This window comes from Canis lupus, chromosome 20, assembly GCF_011100685.1.
Source record: "Canis lupus familiaris isolate Mischka breed German Shepherd chromosome 20, alternate assembly UU_Cfam_GSD_1.0, whole genome shotgun sequence".
Classification (NCBI taxonomy): Eukaryota; Metazoa; Chordata; class Mammalia; order Carnivora; family Canidae; genus Canis; species Canis lupus.
In genome coordinates, this window is record NC_049241.1 from 38,404,849 (window position 1) to 38,425,404 (window position 20,556).

General features: G+C 38.4%; 2 protein-coding genes across 9 annotated transcripts in view; one reads left to right on the forward strand and one right to left on the reverse strand.

Annotated features, from left to right (window-relative positions):
- RAD54L2 (RAD54 like 2) overlaps nucleotides 1–20,556 on the reverse strand; it is a 122,448-nt gene that overhangs the window by 31,701 nt on the left and 70,191 nt on the right. Inside the window, exon 1 of one of the 8 annotated variants that reach the window (XM_038566311.1) lies at nucleotides 2,250–2,329. The exons of the other annotated variants lie outside the window; for them this stretch is intronic. The gene's annotated coding sequence lies outside the window, so the exon portion shown is untranslated. Of the gene's footprint in view, nucleotides 1–2,249; nucleotides 2,330–20,556 lie in introns of those variants that run through there. 8 annotated transcript variants of the gene reach the window in all.
- Nucleotides 2,195–2,371, forward strand: LOC102151821 (SNRPN upstream reading frame protein-like). The gene has a single exon (XM_038566312.1). The coding sequence runs from the start codon at nucleotides 2,195–2,197 to the stop codon at nucleotides 2,369–2,371; it is 177 nt and encodes a 58-aa protein (XP_038422240.1).

A 20,556-nucleotide genomic window follows, 5' to 3' on the forward strand; every position in this document is an offset into this window, starting at 1 on the left:
TTTTGAAAAGCAAAGGGGAAATGGCGAAGGGAGGCACCAGTCAAAAAATGTTCATGAGGGGTAATGCAATACCATTAACAGGAGGGAGAAGTTAAAACATCACAGTCCCCTCTCCATTACCACAGGATCCACAGCAGGCCTTTTGTAAAAAGACATCCCAAAGACAGCAGAGTCCAGGGTGACAAAGAGCATTGGGAATGCAACAGGAGCCTTGGCTCATGCACATCTTCCACCCACTGAGAAAGTAAGGTGCTACTGCTTGTGTGCCCAGCCAGACACAAGAACTAAAAGAGAAGCTCCATAAGAGCTGCAAGTCTCACTGGCTGCCCTCTCAAGTTTACTATCCTCCCATCAAATAGTCCTCTCCTATTTCCTCCTGAAGCACTACAAGAGGAAAAGTCAGCAATTCTGTTTTCCTTAAGAAGAATTACCATTCCTTCAGGCCTCTCACCCCTCAAAAGAGCTAATATTTCCATGGCATTATCACATATTATTGTCATCTCTCTCCTAACTCACAGTTAATTTTTCCCTCCTAAAGGAGGAGGCTATTATATTCTTCCTCCCAAAGGAATAGGTGGCTGGACAGCAGAGTCCCTAAGAGGGGATCTCTCTTGCTAAATGGCTACTTCCATCAACACTACAGCTTGCCCTACACAATTACATGAGGCTGGGTTGGCACACTACAACTTGGTGTTTTGCTAGGTCCTCTGACCTGGTTCTGATAATGAAATTCGATGTTCTCCTGGCCTTAAGGCCTTTTGTTTCTATTTCACAAGCCAATTTATTGGGTAACCACTTGGAGGGAACAGGTGGAAGCAAAGTTAGAGAGTAGGCAGATAGGACAGAGTCACAGTATAGAGGATAGGCCTTGAATGTCAGATTAGAGTCTGAACTTGGTCTATTGGGCAGAGAAATTTGTTGCCAACTGCTGTATTTCCTTTTTCTGGTTTCTGTCTTGTAGAGGTCTGTTTCTGGGGGGAGGAAGACAGAATCTGATATCACAAATTCACAAACATTCCAACTTGTGCGGTCTCGCTATAATTCCTGTTTGATTCAGGGTTGAATGTGTCCAAGTACAGTAGCAATTTTAAAATGATCATAGTATATATAATTCTCACATACACATAGTAGAGACAAAGAAGAGACAAAAGTTTCCCCTTTATACTGAGGATACAGGTCCAAACCGGCTTCTTACCAACTGGTATTCTTCGAATGAATCTTCAGCTTCTGGGTTCAACAATTACTATTTATTTGTTAAAGAGTTTTAGTTTATAGATGTACTAATATTTAAAGTTTGTTGTAATGTAAGTCAATGTTTTACAAGTGCTTCATTGCTGCTTCATGATGCTTATTATGAAGTTTCTGGTTTTTACAAAACATTTTGTACCACATCTTAAACTATTCTTGATAATAAATTATTATTTCAAAAATCCTATAATTAATTTTCCCTAAATCAAAATGTAACTTTCCACTGCATGCTCTTTTGTATCTTCTGAATAACGTACCATGTGAATTTACAACCTAGTTAAAATAAATTTAACTTTCAAAAAAATAGCCCTCCCTAAAATTCTGAAATATAATCTACCAAAAGCCACTAATGAAAAAGAGAAAAGAGTCAACAAAGAGGTAATGAGACATGCGGCTTAAAAGTCAATGATTATTACCACCCAAATGCAGGATCATAGAATCAGATCTGGTTGCAAATACCCCTGAACTTTCTCCTTCACGTGAGCCAGCTGTGAGCAGCAATCACCAGAGTTATATAAACACCAATGAACACTTACATAAGCTTTCTCAGGAATGAGTTATGAACACCACCACAACAAATATGACTAGGCAAATGAGGAACGTTGAAAGAAAAATTTGTTTCACTCATTGGGGGTATGAGATATAAGCACTTCCAGGAACCTTTCTTTCTCTAGCTGTTCCACCTCTTCTTCTTCCTTCCCAATCCCATCTGTATAAACAAAGTTCAGTGAATTCCAAGTTTTACTATATGCCTCCTGATGTGATCCAATAGGATGTATACACTACAGCTATTATGTATGTGTGCCAAAACGTTACTTGAATCTCAACACACCTTGAGATCTCACTACTAGTTTGCAAAAATACAGGAAAAAAGGACCATGTTGACAGAGTGGAGTGGCCACTGGAGATGCCTGACACTCTGTTCTGAGGAGTGACCAGCTGTGTGATGGAGCAGGCCAGGGATCGCTTACACCTGAGATATACTACAGGACAGCACGTACCAGAGGTGGAAGTCCAAGTCAAACGCAGAAGGACAGCCTCACTGAGCAACCAAGAGTGTCATCTGTACCCGAAGCGATTTCAGCAGCAGCCAGTACCTGTGGTGGATTTCCAGGTGAACTGAGGCATTCTTAGCTGAGACACCAAGATGTGGTTAAAGCAGTATTAGAACATCCAGGTAGCTGACTTCCAAGCAAAAAACCAACTGACAATGTATTGATGTATTTGAATCAGTTGACAACGTAATAAAGATAATGTCCATGGTTTTTAGAAAACAAAAGAATTATATTAAATTTGTTAAGCAAGACTACAAGGATGCAATCAGCAAAATCTAGAAATGCACAAAACTACAATAACAACTGAATCCTTTTCTTCTGCAAGCAAGTTGCAAGAAAAAAAAAGAAAAAAAGAGGTAGGGAAAGTTCAGATTGAAGAGATTTAAAAGACAAATGAACTAAATGTGGAACTTGTATGGATTTTAGCAAACTGGCAGTAAAAATAATCTTTAAACGATAATCAGGGATTATCTGGGTATTTCATGTTATAAGGAATTACTGATTTAAAACATTTAGATGCGATAATGGTATTGTGTTTGTTTTTGTTTTTGCTTCTAGGAGAAGATTGAGTAAATACACTATGAAGTTTACCGATAAAGTGTTACAACATTAAGGATCTACTTCCAAATAATCCAAGGTTGGGGGGAAACAGATTAAACAAGACTAGCCTTGTATTCACAACTACTGAAGAGAATACTGAGAAATACAGGGTTCATTTACTACTGTCTCTTTTTATTTCATTTGAGATTTTCCAGAATAAAAACTTCATGGCTGTTTAATTTTAGAAATTTTAACAGAAGATAAAAAATAATAAGCACTAACCTCTAAACTATTTAGATATCAACTTTTCCACATTTGTTAATATACATTTGCATATTTTATCCTGGTAACCAATGAATACACATCATTTTGTGTTCTGCTTTGGTCACTTATTACATACATATAAGTATTTCTTTGACATAATCCACATACTCATCATTTTAATGGCAGGCTATCAGTATATCATAGAATGCTTTGTCATTCAGACTAGTTCTTAGTTTTTATTTGCGTCTACAATGGCATAAATATCTTTGTACAAATTATTTTTCCTTTTGATTTATTTATTTATGGTACAATCCACTACAGTTGGGGAAATGAGAGAAGAGCTTAAATGTTCGGATATTGGCAAACTTTTTCTATGAAAAGCCTGATAGTAAGTGCTTTAGGTTTGTGGATCATAAGGTCTCTGTTTTAACTACTCAAGTTTTCCAGAGTAGCTCAAAAGCAGTCATACTTAAACATATAAGTGAACAAACATAACTGTGTTCTAGTACAATGTTGTTCACAAAAATAGGGAAAAATAATTTTGAAAAAGAACAAAAGAGGACACACACTTCCTGATTTCAAAACTTACTATGAAGCTACAGTAATCAAAACAATGTGGAACTGGCATAAAGACAGACGTATGGATCAATGAAAGGATAGAGAGCAGAGAAATAAACCCTCAAATACATGGTCAAAGGATTTTCAACCAGAGTACCAATACCATTCATAGGAAAAGGACAGTCTCTTTAGCAAGCAGTGATGGGAAAATCAAATTTCCACAGGCAAAAGAATGAAAATGGACCCTTACCTTATACCATATACAAACATTAACTCAAAATGGTTCAAAGACCTAAATGTAAAATCTAAAACTATATAAAACTTAGAAGAAAACATAAGGGGAAAACTTCATGACACTGGGTTTGGCAATGATCTCTTAGACAGGAAACCAAAGGCACAGGTAATAAAAGAAAAAAAAGACAAACTGAACTTCATGAAAACTTAAAAACTGTGGGCATGAAAAGACACTGTCAACAGAGTGAAAAGACGACCCATGGAATGGGAGTAAACATGTGCAAACCATGTATCTGATGAGGGATCAATATCCAGAATATATTTTAAAAAACTCCTAAAATTTCAACAGCAAAAACCAAACTGACTCATAAATGGCAAAAGATATAAACAGACATTTCTCCCAAGAAGATCTATAAATGGCCAATAAGCACCTGAAAAGATGCTTAAAATCACTAATCACTAGGGAATTGTAAATCAATACTACAATAATGTATCATCTCACATGCATTTAGAATGGCTAGTACTAAAACAAAACAAAACAAAACAAAACACACAACAACCAAAGAACCAGTGTTAGCAAGGATATGGAAAAGTCGGAACCCCTGTGCACTGCTGGCAAGAATGTACAATGACACAGATGCTATGGAAAACAGTATGGCAATCCCTCAGAAAGTTAAAACATTGGATTGCCGTATGATCCAGCCATTCCACTTCTGGATGTATACTCAAACTGACAGTAGGGTCTTGACATGACATGCAGCCATGTTCATAGTATCATTTTTCATAAATAGCTAAGATGTGGAAACAACCTACGTATCCAATGATGGATGAAGGAATAAGCAAAATGTGATAGATGCATACAATGGAATATTATTCAGCTTTAAAAAGGAAGGAAATTCTGACACATGCTACAGTATGAGTGAATCTTGAGGACATTATATTAAGTGAAATAATGCAGTCATAAAAGGACAAATACTATATGATTCCATTATATGAGGTACTTAAAGTAGTTAAAATCATCAAGACCGAAAGAATAATGGTGGTTCCCAAGAGCTAGGAAGAAAAAGTAATGGAGTGATGGTTTAATGGGTATAGAGTTTCAATATGGGATGATGAAAAAGTTTTGGTTATGGATAGTGCTGATAGTTGTAGAACAATATAAATGTACTTAATACCACTAAATCCTACACTTTAAGATGGTTAACATAGGTGCCTGGGTGGCTCAGTCAGTTGTGCATCCAACTCCTGATCTTGGCTCTGGTCTTGATTTCAGAGTTATGAGTTAAAAAATAAAAAATTAAAATGGCTAAAATGGTAAGTTTTATGTTACATATATTTTAACAAACACAGTTGGTGTAGTCATTATGCTAAGTTAACGAAGTCTGACACAAAAGGCTTCATATTGTGTAATTCCACTTATAGAAATGTCCAGGACAGATAAATCTTATTAGATCGCAAGTAGGATAGTGGTTGCCAGGGACTGGGAAAGAGGGTGACTGCCTATGGATAATGGGGTTTCTTTTTGGGGTAATGAAAATGTTCTGAAATTAGATAGTGGTAATGGTTCAACAACCTTGATATACTAAAAATCACTGAATCATAAGCTTCGAAATAAGAATATATACATATTTTAAAATATTATCTTGGTGCTTCTGCATCTAACTAAAGTGGAATAGCTTGAGGCAAACCAATGCTTGTTAGAAATATGTTGTCAAATTTAAAAACAATAATAACAACAACAAAGCCTTTTGAAGGCATTGAAGAGATGCTGAAAGGACCAGAAGTAGAAAGGACAGGAGCCTGGGTGGCTCAGCAGTTGAGCATCTGCCTTTGGCTCAGGGCATGATCCCACGGTCCCGGGATCAAGTCCCGCATCGGGCTCCCTGCATGGAGCCTTCTTCTCCCTCTGCCTGTGTCTCTGCCTCTCTCTCTATCTCTCATGAATAAATAAATAAAATCTTAAAAAAAAAAAAAAAAAAAAAGGACAAGATTCCAGAGAAAGGGAAATCAAGAAGAAATGAGCCAGCATTCTACTGCCATTTATTCCCCTCTTTTGCCAAGTCTGGGTGCTGGGGCAAGCAGAGTCACCAAAATAGAGGGCTGTCAATATGAAGCAAAGAAACCAGAAGAACTTTTGACCATTTCATAGGACTAAAAAAGACAAAACTTGACAACATGAGGGGCCACAATCCTGATGAAATGGGAAAGGCAGAACTGAGCCAAAAACTAAACTCAGTTTATTTACATTCATTTACTCCACTCTAAAGCTGAATGAGATGAGAGGTTAAGAAAATACACAGAAAACCACTGAAAAGCAGAGCAGATGTTTCTGCAATCTTGAGGTGCAGAGAAGATAAGGATTAGAATTTAGGAACCACTAGAGTAGATGGTCCCAGTGAACATCTTGGCTCTCAGCTGGAACCCATGTGGGATGGCCACACTCTAGAAACAGGGGTGTGCCAGAAGTAAACAAAGGCTTCTAAACTATGATCAGCATTTAATCAGCTTTGTCCTGCTGGATTAAAGTGATCAGCCCCACTATATCTGCCTAGGAGAGGAAAAGGAAACCCTCTCTAAAGATATCATCCATAGTCTCAATAATTTTTTATAAACATGCTCAGTGTTCAATGAAATATTACCAGGTGTGCCAGAGACAAGATCAAATGATCAAAAATTAAGAGGGACAAACAGACAACAGAACAAGAATCACTGGCGATCTAGATATAAAATAATAATAAAATGTGCAAAAAAACAAAGAAAGAAATGGAGAAAAAAAATGAAAAGATGTATAATGTCAACTAGGTAACCAGAATATTTAAAAAAAAGAGAATCAAAGGAAATTCTAGAAACATATAGTAACTGGAATCTAGAAGCTCTGTGGATGACAGGTAGGATAAAGCAGAAAAAAACTAAAAACACAACAACAACAAAAAACATTCCTATGGAAATTATAAAGCAAAACTGTTGAAAACTAATAAAGAAAAACTGTACAAGCAGTCATGAGTGGGGGAGAACACATTACCCTCAAAGGAGCAACAATAAGAACAATGGATTCTTGAGACATGAAAGACACTAGAAGACAGTGGAAAATTTCTAAGTTTTGAAAGAAAATAACTGGCAATCCAGAATTTTGTACCAGCTAATATATCATTCAAAACTGAGGACAAGGGAATCCCTGGGTGGCTCAGAAGTTTAGAACCTGCCTTTGGCCCAGGGCGTGATCCTGGGGTCCCGGGATCGAGTCCCATGTCGGGCTCCCTGCATGGAGCCTGCTTGTAGAACTCTCTCTCTCTCTCTCATGAATAAATAAATAAAATCTTTTTTAAAAAATGAGGACAAAATAAAGCTACTTTCAGACAAACAAAAACACAGATTAAATCTGTTGCCAGAAAACATATCCAAAATAAACACCAAAGGAAATCCTCCAGAGAATCATCTCAGACAAAAAAGAGAAATGAAGGAAGGAATGAAAGACAAAAGTGTTCCTAGCCAAAAAAAAAAAAAAAAAAAAAAGTGTTCCTAGCCATTTCCAATTGGCACTGCTTGATTTGATGTTTATTCAAATAAACTCCTAAAAATAAAAAAGAACAACAAAACGGGTCTAGGTGTGGAAATATAAATGAATACTAACTAGAGAAAAACAACAGTTTGTGGCATTTAAAATGTGTAGAGTTAAAATAAGGATATATAACATAAAAGGCAGGAAAGAGGTAAACAGATTTAAGATGTTCTAAGGTAGGGTGCCTGCATGGCACAGTCAGTTAAGCATTCAACTCTTGGTTTTGGGTCACGTTGTGATCTCAGGGTGTTGAGAAAGAGCCCCACATCAGCTCCACACTCAGGGCAGTCTGCTTGGGATCCTCTTTCCCTCTCCTTCTGTCCTTCCTGCTCATGCTCTCTTTGTCTCAAATAAATAGATCTTTTTTAAAAAATTAAAAATAAAAAAAATGTTCTAAGAAATTGGAAGGTAATAAAAGCAGTGATTTATATTAGAGAAGGACATATACTGCAATTTAGGATAACCACTAAAAGCATAGTAAAAGATTGTGTAACTAACAAGCCTGTAGGGAATCATTAAAAAAACAAAAAACAAAACAAAACAAACAACAACTTAATCCAAAGGAAGGAAAAGAACAAGATAGAAGACGAGATAGAAAATAAATACCAAGATGATAAATTTTAACACAACTATATCAATAATTACATTAAATATAAATAGACTAAATGTTCTAATTCAAAAACGAAAACTGTTAGACTGAATTAAAAAAACAAACCCAACTAACTGGTGCTAGCATGAAAAACTTAATAGAAAAAAGTTGAAATAGAAAAAAAAAGTAAAAAAACCGACATTAATTTAATGTCTGCTAACTAAAAGCTGACACATCTATACCAGGTGAAAGAGATATTAGCATAAGAAGTATTACTGGGGGGGAGGGGCACCTAGGTGGCTCAGTTGGTTAAGCATCTGCCTTTGGCTCAGGTCATGATCTCCTGGGATCCAGCCCCACATTGGGCTATCTGTTCAGCAGGGAGTTGTCTGTTTCTCTCCCATCCTCTGCCTGTGCCCCCTCTGCCTCTCTGCTCATGCTCTCTCTCTCTCTCTCTCTCTCTCAAAGAAATAAAATCTTTAAAAAAAGCAGCTTTACTAGAAATAAAAAGGGATGTTTCATAATGACAAAAAGGTCAATGTACAAAGAAAATATACTAGTATCAAATCTGTATGCACACAATACCTTAGCTTCAAAATAGATCAAAATTGACAAAACTGAAAGAAGAAATACAGAAATCTATATTTCAGAAATCTACAATCATAATGAGAAACTAACATGATCACTTCTCGGCCTTTTGGCTAAGAGCAAGTGTAGAAACTAACATGATTCTTTCAAGAATAAAAGCCAATTGACAAAAAATACCAGTCAGGCCACACAAGAACTGAATGAAATATAATTTAGTTTCATTAACGAACTTATTTAGAACACTTCACTCAACAATGACAAATGAGATAAACAAATATCACACATTCTAAATGTGCCCCCCCCCACACAACACATTATAATCACACATTCTTTTCAACAGCTTATGCAGGATTTATCAAAATTGCCCATTTACTGCACCATAAAGCAAATCTCAACAAATTTCAAACATGGAATCATTCATTGTATGTATCTGGCCACAGTAAGAGCAGAATAGAGATAGTAAATTCTAGCAGTGCTAGAGAAAGAGCAGTGCCAGGGCAACCAGGGAGTTCTAAACTTGCCAGAGTTGAAAGATCTCATTAACATCTTGTATAAAACACCCCTATCATCCAGCTGAGACAAAAGAAAGACTGTCCCTAGGAGTAAGAACCATACTCCAGAGTAAGACCTATACTAGATCCTCCCTGAAAAGCCTAAAACCAAGCCCTGACATGGTCTGCAAAATTCAAAGATTGAGTCCTATACTAAATTAGATTGGGAAATATCTTGAACTTTTTTCACAGATTGGTACTAAATGGCATAAAACCAAGGCTTCACAAATTCAAGGTGATCAATCAGTAATTGAACTGCCCACTAAAATTAGAATGAGTACTCTTTAGAGGAAGATCACAGAATGCAGAGCCTCTATGATAATTATGTACAAAGACCATCTTATTTAATTAAAAATCACCAGTAATGCAAACAAACAGGAAAAATACCCATAGTCAAGAAAAATTGAATCAAGAGAAATCTAGGAGTGCTTATCTGGTTCAGTCAGTAGAGCTTGCAACTCTTGATTTTGGAGTGGTGAGTTTGAGTCCCAACGTTGGGTATAGAGCTTACTTTAGGAAGGAAGGGAGGAAGAAAGAAGGAAGGAAGGTAGGAATAGAGGGAAGGGGATCCCTGGGTGGCGCAGTGGTTTAGCGCCTGCCTTTGGCCCAGGGCGCGATCCTGGAGACCCGGGATCGAATCCCACGTCAGGCTCCCAGTGCATGGAGCCTGCTTCTCCCTCTGCCTGTGTCTCTGCCTCTCTCTCTCTCTCTCTCTCTCTCTCTCTCTGTGTGTGTGTGTGTGTGTGTGACTATCATAAATAAATAAAAATTAAAAAAAAAAAAAAAAGGAATAGAGGGAAGGAGGAAGGGAAATTTTGATGGCCTAAATGTTAGGACTGTCAGCCAAGCAGTAACCATGAGAAATGAGAAATAATAAATGTTACTGTATTAAATCATTTAAGTTTTGGGGAAACTTATGACATAGTATTAGTAAGTGACACAGAAACTTGCTACTCTGGGTATATAAAAATTAAAAATTTAATAAAAAATAAAACTATGGCCTCGTGTTTGGGGTCAAGTGGTTAGTGGAAGCTAGAAGAGCCATGAGGAGACTTTATAAAAGCCCACAGGGCCTCAAGGAGATGAAGGCTTAAAGGAAAATGTTATAGGAAGCTAAAGGAAAAGAAACACTGTTTCAGAAGGTTTAGCAACTCTATCACCAGCAGTAACAAAAAATTAATGGGCCTCCTGGCTAAGTCTGTTAGGCATCTGACTTCAACTCAGGTCATGATCTCAGGGTCCTGGGTCTGGCTTGCACTGGGCTCCACGCTCAGCAGGGAATCTGTTTATCCCTCTCCTGGGCCCCTCTCCACACCCATGTATAGTCTCTCCATCATGTGCATGCTCTCTCCAATAAATAAATAAAATCTTTTTTAAAAAACATGAAAACTTGAAGTCAAATCCAGGGTAGATCTGTAAGATTCTTTGTTATGATATCAGAAATATTTAAAGTAATACCTCATTGACCTTTTCAGACAAAAGGCCTCCTAAAGATTCTGCAGGCATGCCTAACAGATCTTTCTCTGTTAAAAAAAACAAAAAAAACAGAACTTAGAAAAATCTGAGAGTATTATCCTATAGCAACCTCCCAAGAAGGCCAACCAGGAAAGAAATTATCTTTTTTTTTTTAAACATTTTATTTATTTATTCATAGAAACACACACACAGAGAGAGGCAGAGACACAGGCAGAGGGAGAAGCAGGCTCCATGCAGAGAGCCTGATGCAGGACTCGATCCAGGGTCTCCAGGATCATGCCCTGGGCTGCAGGCGGCCCTAAACCGCTGCGCCACCAGGGCTGCCCGGAAAGAAATTATCTTGAAGAGATTTATGGATACAGTTTTTATCTAATGAAGTGGATTTTATGCTGATACACAAGTTTATAAAGCAAATATATGAGCCTGAACTAAAAGGGATATAAACAATACAAAAGGAAAAAAGGATTTAGACTGTCAAACTTCTAGAGGCAATCAGCCAGCAACTGCAATCCAAGCTACTTTTTGTGAAATGGAAGGATTATTCAGAGGGTAGAACTAAGATCCTAGAGAATAACAACAAAATCCCTGGAGAAATATTGAGCTCCCAATAAGTAATACTGAGTTCTAATCAAGAAACTAGCAAAATGCTCAGCTAGTGATTTCAGAACTGCTATGGATCAATGATTGCTGTGTGCCTCTCATTCCCTTCTCTCTTCCAACCTCCTCTGCTCCATCTTTTGAATGAGAGTATATATCTTGTCCCCATAATCTTAAGTTGATAGAGAGGCAGATAATTGGTCTCTTTAGTTCACAAAAGTCTTCAGATAAGAGAAACTGTACTTAAGGAGTGAACATAAGAAACAACGATTGAAAGCCACATTCATACATAGATCTGAGTTATAGTCTTGGACTATAAACTGATGCTGTACTGGGATGAAAGTTTGGGGGTCCTGAGGAAAGGAGGCAGCGTATTTTGCATAGGGAATGATGTAAATTACTGTGGCCAGAGGGTGGAATGCGGCAGTTTTTTCCAAAGATGAATGCAGTAATATCTTTTATTGAGAAGTAGAGTCTAATCTTTTTCTTTTGAGTCTGGGTAGGCTTATTACTTGGTTATAACCAAAAGAGCAACATAGAAGTGAAACTGTAACTTCCAAAGTTGCATAAAAGGCAATGTAGCTTCACACCCAGTTTGCTATTTTAACTGCAGCCACTATCTGACTGCAATTGAAATTGATGAGTCTAAAATTTTTATGAAAATGCAATGGTCCTAGAGTAATCAAAATAATTTTTTAAGACAACAACAAAGTTGCAATTCTTGTACTACCTGATTAAAACTACATGAATTATGATTTTGAGCAAGGACAGACAGTTATTAATGTAATACAGTCCAGGGATGCCCAGGTGGCTCAGTGGTTTGGGTCTGCCTTTGGCTCAGGGCGTGATCCTGGAGTCCCAGGATCAAGTCTCACATCTGGCTCCCCATGGGGAGCCTGCTTCTCCCTATAGCTGTGTCTCTGCCTCTCTCTCTCTCTCTCAATCTCTCTCTGTCTCTCCTGAATAAATAAGTAAAACCTTAAAAAATATAAAACACAGTCCAGAAGTAGACCACATATTTGTGGTCAACTGATTCTTTACAAAGGTACCAAAGTAATTCAATGAAGAAAGATAATCTTTCCAAAACACCATCTGCATTAGATACAATCCTCACCTCATTCCATAGCATACAGAAACAATTTTAAGATTTTATTTATTTATCCATGAGAGACACACAGAGAGAGGGAGGCAGAGACACAGGCAGAGGGAGAAGCAGGCTCCTTGCAGGGATCCCAGGACTCTAGGACCGTGCCCTGGGCTGAAGGTAGACACCCAACCACTGAGCCACCCAGGGATCCCTGAGAAACAACAATTCAAAATGGATCAAGGCCTAAACATAAAAGCTTAAGCTATACTTTTAGTAGATAACATAGTGGGAAATCTTTGCAACTTTAGAGTAAGTAAAGATTTCTTAAGCAGGACACAAAAAGCTTGAACCACAATGGAAAAAACTGATAAACTGTCCTTCATCAAAAGTAAAAACTTCTGATCCTTAAAAGAAAAAATAGGGATCCCTGGGTGGCGCAGCAGTTTGGCGCCTGCCTTTGGCCCAGGGCGCGATCCTGGAGACCCGGGATCGAATCCCACGTCAGGCTCCCGGTGCATGGAGCCTGCTTCTCCCTCTGCCTGTGTCTCTGCCTCTCTCTCTCTCTCTTTCTCTTTCTCTGTGACTATCATAAATAAATAAATAAATAAATAAATAAATAAATAAATAAATAAATAAATAAAAAAAGAAAGAAAAAATAAATCATAGTCTTGTAGACAGTGTGTGTGTGTATATATATATCTATATATGTATCTAATAAACAACTTGTATCCAGAATATATATATATTTTTTAAGATTTTATTTATTTATTTATTTATTTATTTATTTATTTATTTATTTATTTATTTATTTATTTAGAAAGTGCGAGCATGTGGAGGGAAAAGGAGTGTGGGCAGAGGGAGAGGGAGAGAGAGCATCTTGAGCAGGCTGTACTGAGCACAGAGGCCAACATGGGCCTCAATCTCATGACTCTGAGATCATGACCCAAGCCGAAATCAAGAGTCATGCACAACCAACTGAGCCACCCAGGCACCCCTACAACATATTCTTTTTTTTTTTTTTTAAGATTTTATTTATTCATGATAGACAGGGGGTGGGGGGGTCAGGCAGAGACACAGGCAGAGGGAGAAGCAGGCTCCATGCTGGGAGCCGGACGTGGGACTTGATCCCAGGACTCCAGGACCACGCCCTGGGCCAAAGGCAGGCACTGAACTGCTGAGCCACCCCGGGATCCCCAATATTCTTTAAAAACTCTACAGCTCAATAAGAAGATAACAACAAAAAGCAAAAGAGGAGGTGCAAATATTCCACAAAAGAGATACACAATGTTCAATGAATACATGGAAAGATATTCAATATCATTAGGGAAATGCACATTTAAACTACAATGATAGAATAGCTAAAATTAATAATACTAACTGAAAGAAGATGTCAACTACTTCCATTTTGACCTCAAACTTTCTAATTGATTAAGCTCTTCTTTCCAGCTTATCTCTTAACTAAGGCAAAAGACCCTGATGCAGGTAAAACACTCCCTGATGGGAACCAAAACTACCACACTTCAAGCAGTAAGAACTGTCTTGAGCCAGCAAGATCTCAGGCAGTGATTGACCCTAGGACAATGATTGACTTGACCTTCACTGCCCACCTGCACATAACCACTGACCTTCGTCCCACATTTTCCTTATATAAACCTGGAAGTATTTTTAGCACTTTGGAGACAGCTTGGGACACTAGTCCACTATCTACCCCATGTTGGCCTCACTAAAACAAATTCCTTTCTTCTTTCACCACCATTAGTCTCTCTGCCTTTAGATTTTGTCAACAGCAAGTAGCCAAACCTGCTGTGTTTGGAACCCCAGAGCCAGGTGCTCTTACACCTCTGTGCTTGGCTATATGACCATACCAAGTGCTTACATGCACACTACTGGCAGGAGTCTAAAGTGGTGTAATCATTTTGGAAAACATTCTGGTAGTTTCTAATAAAGTTAAATATATACCTACCATATGACCTAGCAATTCACATCTTGGTATTTTATCCAAGGGAAATGAAAACTTATCTCTAATGATTAAAAACCAAGTTAACTTCACAGGAATGTTCAGAGCAGCTTTACTCATTAGATTAAATGTCTATCAATAGGTGAATGGATAAACAAGTTGTATTTAACTTTTTGCAGTTGGAATACCATTCAACAATAAAAACGAACAAACTAAGGACATGTGCAACAACAGATGAATCTCACAGATATTATGCTAGGAAGAGGCTAAACGCAAAAAGAAAAAATGTACTATGTAATTCCATTTATATGAAATTCTATAACAAGAAAAGCCTATCTATAACGACAGAAATCAGTTCAAGTGATCTCCCAGAAAATGGACTACAAATGGGTATGAGAGGACTTTCTGGAAAAATGGGTATTTTCTGAACCTTGATCAGGTAATCATATTTGTCAACAGTTACCAATTTATATATGTGAATTTTACTGTATGTAAATTATACAGTAAAACTGATTTTTAGAAAGATTTTATCCATTTATTTGAAAGAGAGAGAGCAAGAGCAAGGGAGGGGCAAAGGGAGAAGGAAAAGTAGACTCCCCACTGAGCAGGAAGACTGATGTAGGTCTGGATCCCAGGAACCTGGAACCACAACCTGAGCCAAAGTCAGAAGTTTAACTGACTGAGCCACTCAGGTGTCCTTAAAGTTGATTTTCTAAAAATCTGTGATATTGCTAAGTTATACTTAAAAATCTGTGATATTTAAGTTATACTTAAATGTAAATCCACAGCCTAAAATCTGTAATCAAAAAATAATAAAGAGGGCAGCCCCGGTGGCAGCGCAGCGGTTTAGTGCCGCCTGCAGCCTGGGGTGTAATCCTAGAGACCCGGGATCAAGTCCCGCATCGGGCTTCCTGCATGGAGCCTGCTTCTCCCTCCGCCTGTGTCTCTGCCTCTTTCTTCGCTCTCTCTGAATGAATGAATAAATAAAATCTTTAAAAAATAATAATAATAATAATAATAATAATAATAATAAAGAGTGAAAACCAATGCTGTAAACTTTCTTCTCAAAAACTGACAAAAGAACAAGAAATTAAACCTAAAGAAAGTACCAGGAAGAAAATAATAAAGATAAGAGGAGATGGGGCGCCTGGGTGGCTCAGTCAGTTAAACATCTAACTCTTGATCTCAGGCTTCTGAGTCCAAGCCCCATACTGATCTCCAAACTGGGTGTGGAGCCTACTTTAAAAAAACAAAAACAAAAACAAAAAACAAACATAAGAGCAGTTGAATCAAATAGAGAGTAAGTTCTTTAAGAGCAAAAAACAAAAACAAAGTTGGTTCTTTGAAAAGACAAGCATAGTCCTACGTCCTCAGAAAGCCCTACCACCATTCCCACCACCGCCCTGGCTAAAGTAGACCCTTCCTCCTTAGCCCTGGGGCTCTTTCTCTTCCTTTATGGTCTACATGGTTCTTTTGTTGTTGTTGTTGTTTTAAGATTTTATTTATTTACTTGAGAGAGAGAGAGAGAGAGAGAACATGAGTAGGGGATAGGAGTAGAGGGAGAGGGATTAGCAGATTCCCCACTAAACAGGGAGCCCAATGTAGGACTCAATCCCAGGACCCAGAGATCACGAACTGAGCCAAAGGCAGATGCTTAACCAACTGAGGCACCCTGCCACCCAGGCAACCATCTACATAGTTCTTATCAAAATCTGAAGTTACTTTAATAATTTGATTCAACACTTAATCATCTGTTTCTCCTTCAAGGCAGGGACTCTGTCCATTTCTTTCACCAGTGTATCTCTAAAGTCAAACTTAAAATGCTTGCCACATAACAGATGCTCAAAAAAACCCAAAAGTCTTGATTTTTTTTAAATGAGCTTGTTTATATAAAAATTGCTGGGGAGTCCGGGTGGTTCAGCAGTTTACTGCTGCATTGGGCCCAGGGCCTGATCCTGGACACCCGGGATTGAGTCCCACATCGGGCTCCCTGCATGGAGCCTGCTTCTCCCTCTGCCTATGTCTCTGCCTCTCTCTCTCTCTGTCTCTCATGAATAAATAAATAAAATCTTTAAAAAAAAATTGCCACTAGAGGGACACCTGGGTGACTCAGTCGGTGAAGCAATCAACTTGATTTGGGCTCAGGTCATAATCTCAGCATTGTGGGATTAAGCCTCATGGTGGGCTCCACACTCAGCGGGAGAGTCTGCTTCTACCTTCTCCCTCTGCCCCTCCCCCTGCTCATACGAACACACTCTCTCTCTTTAAAATAAATAAATGAAAGTCACCCTCGTGCCTCAGTCGGTTAAGCATCTGTCTTTGGCTCAGGTCATGATCCCGGAGTCCGCAGATTAAGCCCCACATTGGGCTCCCTGCTCATCAGGGAGGCTGCTTCTTCCTCTACCCCCCACACCTCACTTGTACTCTCTCTCTCTCTCAAATAAATAAATAAATAAAATCTTTAAAAAAATAAACGAATCTTTTTAAAAATTGCTACTAGAGAAAAAAATGCATATGAATAAAAAAATCTACTGAAGTATATCAGATCTTATTAAATATGTTTATTTATCATATGTAGGCACATATTGACAGTTGTCTAGGACCAGCCTTCTCTGACTCTGCAAATGTCATGGAAAGCCAATATATTTGCCAACAGGCCTTAATAACTTTAAAAGTCATGCAAGCCAAAATGTGATTCACCTTCAAAATAATGCTGGAAGCCAGATTAAGAGAAAAAAAAAATTCTCATTATACTTGCTCTTTGGGAAGAATAAATTTTCATAGTATTAATATACTAAAAAGCATTAGTGGATTCTAAATTAAACACATTTTAAAAAATGCAATCCAAGAGCAAGGGAACCAATACCATTCTGACTATTTCATGAAACAAAATAAGACACAAAGAGAAAAAATGGCCAGCCTTCCCACTTGGCTCTCACAAGCAGAGGGGAATGAATGCAAATCATTTTCAGATATCAAGCCTACATAGGGTTTCTCAACCTCAGTACTGCTGACATTTTAGACTGAATAATGCTTTGTTGTGGAAGACTGTCCTGTGCATTGTGGGAGGTTTAGCAGCATCCCTAGCCAGACTATAATCACACCTTCCCAGTTGTGACAACCAAAAATGTCTCCAGATATTGCCAAACGTCCCCTTGGGAACAAAACCACTCCCTATTGAGAAACACTGCTTTTAGCACAATCAAGACAAAAACTATAAGGAAACAATTATTTCTAAACACAACTACACACCTTTTCAATCAATCTGAAATTCTAGCCCTGTGCTGTGAATGATTTAACTTGGATTCTGCTCAGCATCATGATGATTTTTGGCCTTCTCTGCAACCACAGGTAAAAATTACCGGGTTCTCAGCAAAGCAGCAAAGCAGGAACCTCTGAGCAAAAGGTGGAAAAGCAGACAGACTAAGGCTGATTCCTTGAAAGAGTCTAGTCTCATTTCTGAATAACATTTAAGGAGTTATGAGAAAATTTAAAGCAAATGCCTGGTTCTATGAGAGTCTTATAGAAAAGTAATATCTAAAATAACTTCATAAAATCAAAATTTAAAAATCCATATAAAACCATAGATGCTGATGAAAACCACATTCCAATCTTTAAAATATGCATTCCCTATGTCCTCTTACTGTTTTCGCCCATGAAATAAATGACTATCAAATCATGCAAAAGCTTATTTAAACTGACTACAATAAAATTACAGATTTTTTTTTTACAACAAAGAACACTGTAAATGATGTTAAGAGATAAGCTACAGAATATATGCTATTTACAATGTAAATAACAAAGGATTAGTATATCCAGAATATAATAAAGAACACTTATAAATATGAAAAACTTCAGGACCTCTAATAGTCAAATCTGAAATCATGACTTCAGAAATTTAAGTTGGTTCTTGAAATATTTCTTCACTTTCTCCAATCAATTTTATTATTCCATCAGCCACAAGAAAACATCCTCTAATTTTGTCTCTCCTTAACTAAAGTCTTCACGTTAAACACAAATGCTGAATTACACACTCAGCCTGATTAATGCCATCCTTCCATCCCCCAGAATTCCAGAAGCAATCCCACACCTAGCCATCGTAACACGTTAAGGAAAGGAAACCCTAGTGCCCAGGGTGCGAAGGTGGAGAAAGAGCTGAAGCCTATCTGAAACTGGCTACAGCCCATCCAAGACCAATACCTGAGCCAAGGTACCTAAGTGACTGTGGCATCAAGCAACATGCAGCTAGGTGCCTGGGGCAGGGTGTCTTCCTTTCAGACTCTGCCAAAGGCCTCAAGTGATAATATACTAGCCAGTCTTTCCTCAAAATTTCCCCCTTGCAATTTTACTTCCAAAAGTCTTTCATCTCACAAGTAAAAAGAAATAGGTTAGGGGGGCCTGGGTGGCTCAGCTGGTTAAGCATCTGCCTTTGGCTCAGGTCATGATCCCAGAGTTCTGGGATCAAGCTCCAAATCAGGCTCCCTGCTCAGTGGAATCTGCTTCTCCCTCTACCCCTCCTCCCACTCATGCTCTCTCTTGCTCACTCTCTCTCTCAAATAAATAAATCTTTAAAAAATTTTTTTTTTAAAGGAACAGGCTAGGGATCTTAATGGGAAGACAGAAGCAATGAAATGTTTCCTTGCTTCCCAAAGTATGAGTGATTCAAACATGGAAAAAATAAAAATAGAATTAAATACTCAAGCTTAAATTATCCCTGGAAACTTCAGAATTACTAAAGGGTCAGTGCTTCCTCCACTTGCCATTCAGCACTACAAGGAATAAAGTGGCTCCAGAAGCTGCAGCTGCTTGATGTTATATAACCAGTAAGAGGTATCATAACTGGAGCTAGTTCAAGGGCCATGTCAGTCCATGCTGGGCTCCAGCTCTTCATGGGAACTCCAACTTGCAAGCCTCTCTCAAGGAGGTTAGAAAGCAATCTCCTGGCACCCCCATTGAGCCTGAAAGCTGAGATTTACAGAAGCAATCAGGATTTCTGCATCCCCAAAATGAGGATTTTAAAAGAATGAAGAGAACAAGCCTGTTTGTGACCTTAAGGATCTGTGGCCCCTCCCTTTGGAGCTCAGACTGGTAAAGCCCCACATACATTCCCCCACCTGGAAATCCATTTTAAATGGTAGCAGAAGCACAGAATAACATACAACTCTTTCCATAGCATGAGAACTCCACTAGGGCCCCATGTAAGGGTATTCACAACAAGCAAGAGGAAACTAGGACAGTGTAAGTGCTGCCTCTTTTAAGAGGGAATTAGCAAAGAAATAAATACCAATAGCTCATTCCCTTTCTTTTGAGAGAGGACTTGGGTACACAAACTAAGGTGATAATCCTCCAAAATTGTTCTCGCATCTGTGAACCTAAGAGTGAAGAAGACAGTAAAACTGGTCCAATGGGCAAACAAAAATATGCTAGTAACCTGTATGGCAGTGGGGGTGGGGTGGTGGTTGGTTGTAAATTAACAGAAACTCCTTTTACTATTCCATTCTACTGATGAACACTTTGAAGCACTGAGGCTACAACCACAGAAAATAAAGCCACAAAATTCCCAGAGGGACTTGTTAGTTGAGAAAAGGCTATGAACAAAGACTGGGGTTTCACAAGCACAACATCAGACTTCACAACAGAAATCATGGTGGGAAAGCACAGGAAGAAAGAGAGAAGATACCTTCATAAAATGCCCCAATTAGAGAATCCTGCTACAGCACATAACTTCCTCTACAAAATGCATTCATGTGTAACTGAAATATTTAAATGATCCCTTCAGACTCTAAATGATCAGAATTTCTGATCTGACAGCAGAGAAGTGGGTAGGTTGAGAAGCAAATACTGTGGAGGGCTGGGCCCAATGATCAGTCCCCACAGTCCATCCTCAAGAGAGCATCACTGAAAGTCACATCTTGGCAAAATAATAAACTAGGGCACATCACAGATCTTTGGAACAGTCTTGTTGGTTGGAACCTTAAATGTTAACTCTATGAATGCAAAAGACTATAGAGGGTGACTTTGATCAGAGAAAGAAAGGTAAGGCCTTTCCAATTGATCACATTAAAAATTAAACAGGGATCCCTGGGTGGCGCAGTGGTTTGCCTCCTGCCTTTGGCCCAGGGCGGGATCCTGGAAACACGGGATCGAATCTCACATCGGGCTCCCAGTGCATGGAGCCTGCTTCTCCCTCTGCCTATGTCTCTGCCTCTCTCTCTCTCTCTCTCTCTCTCTGTGACTATCATAAATAAATTTA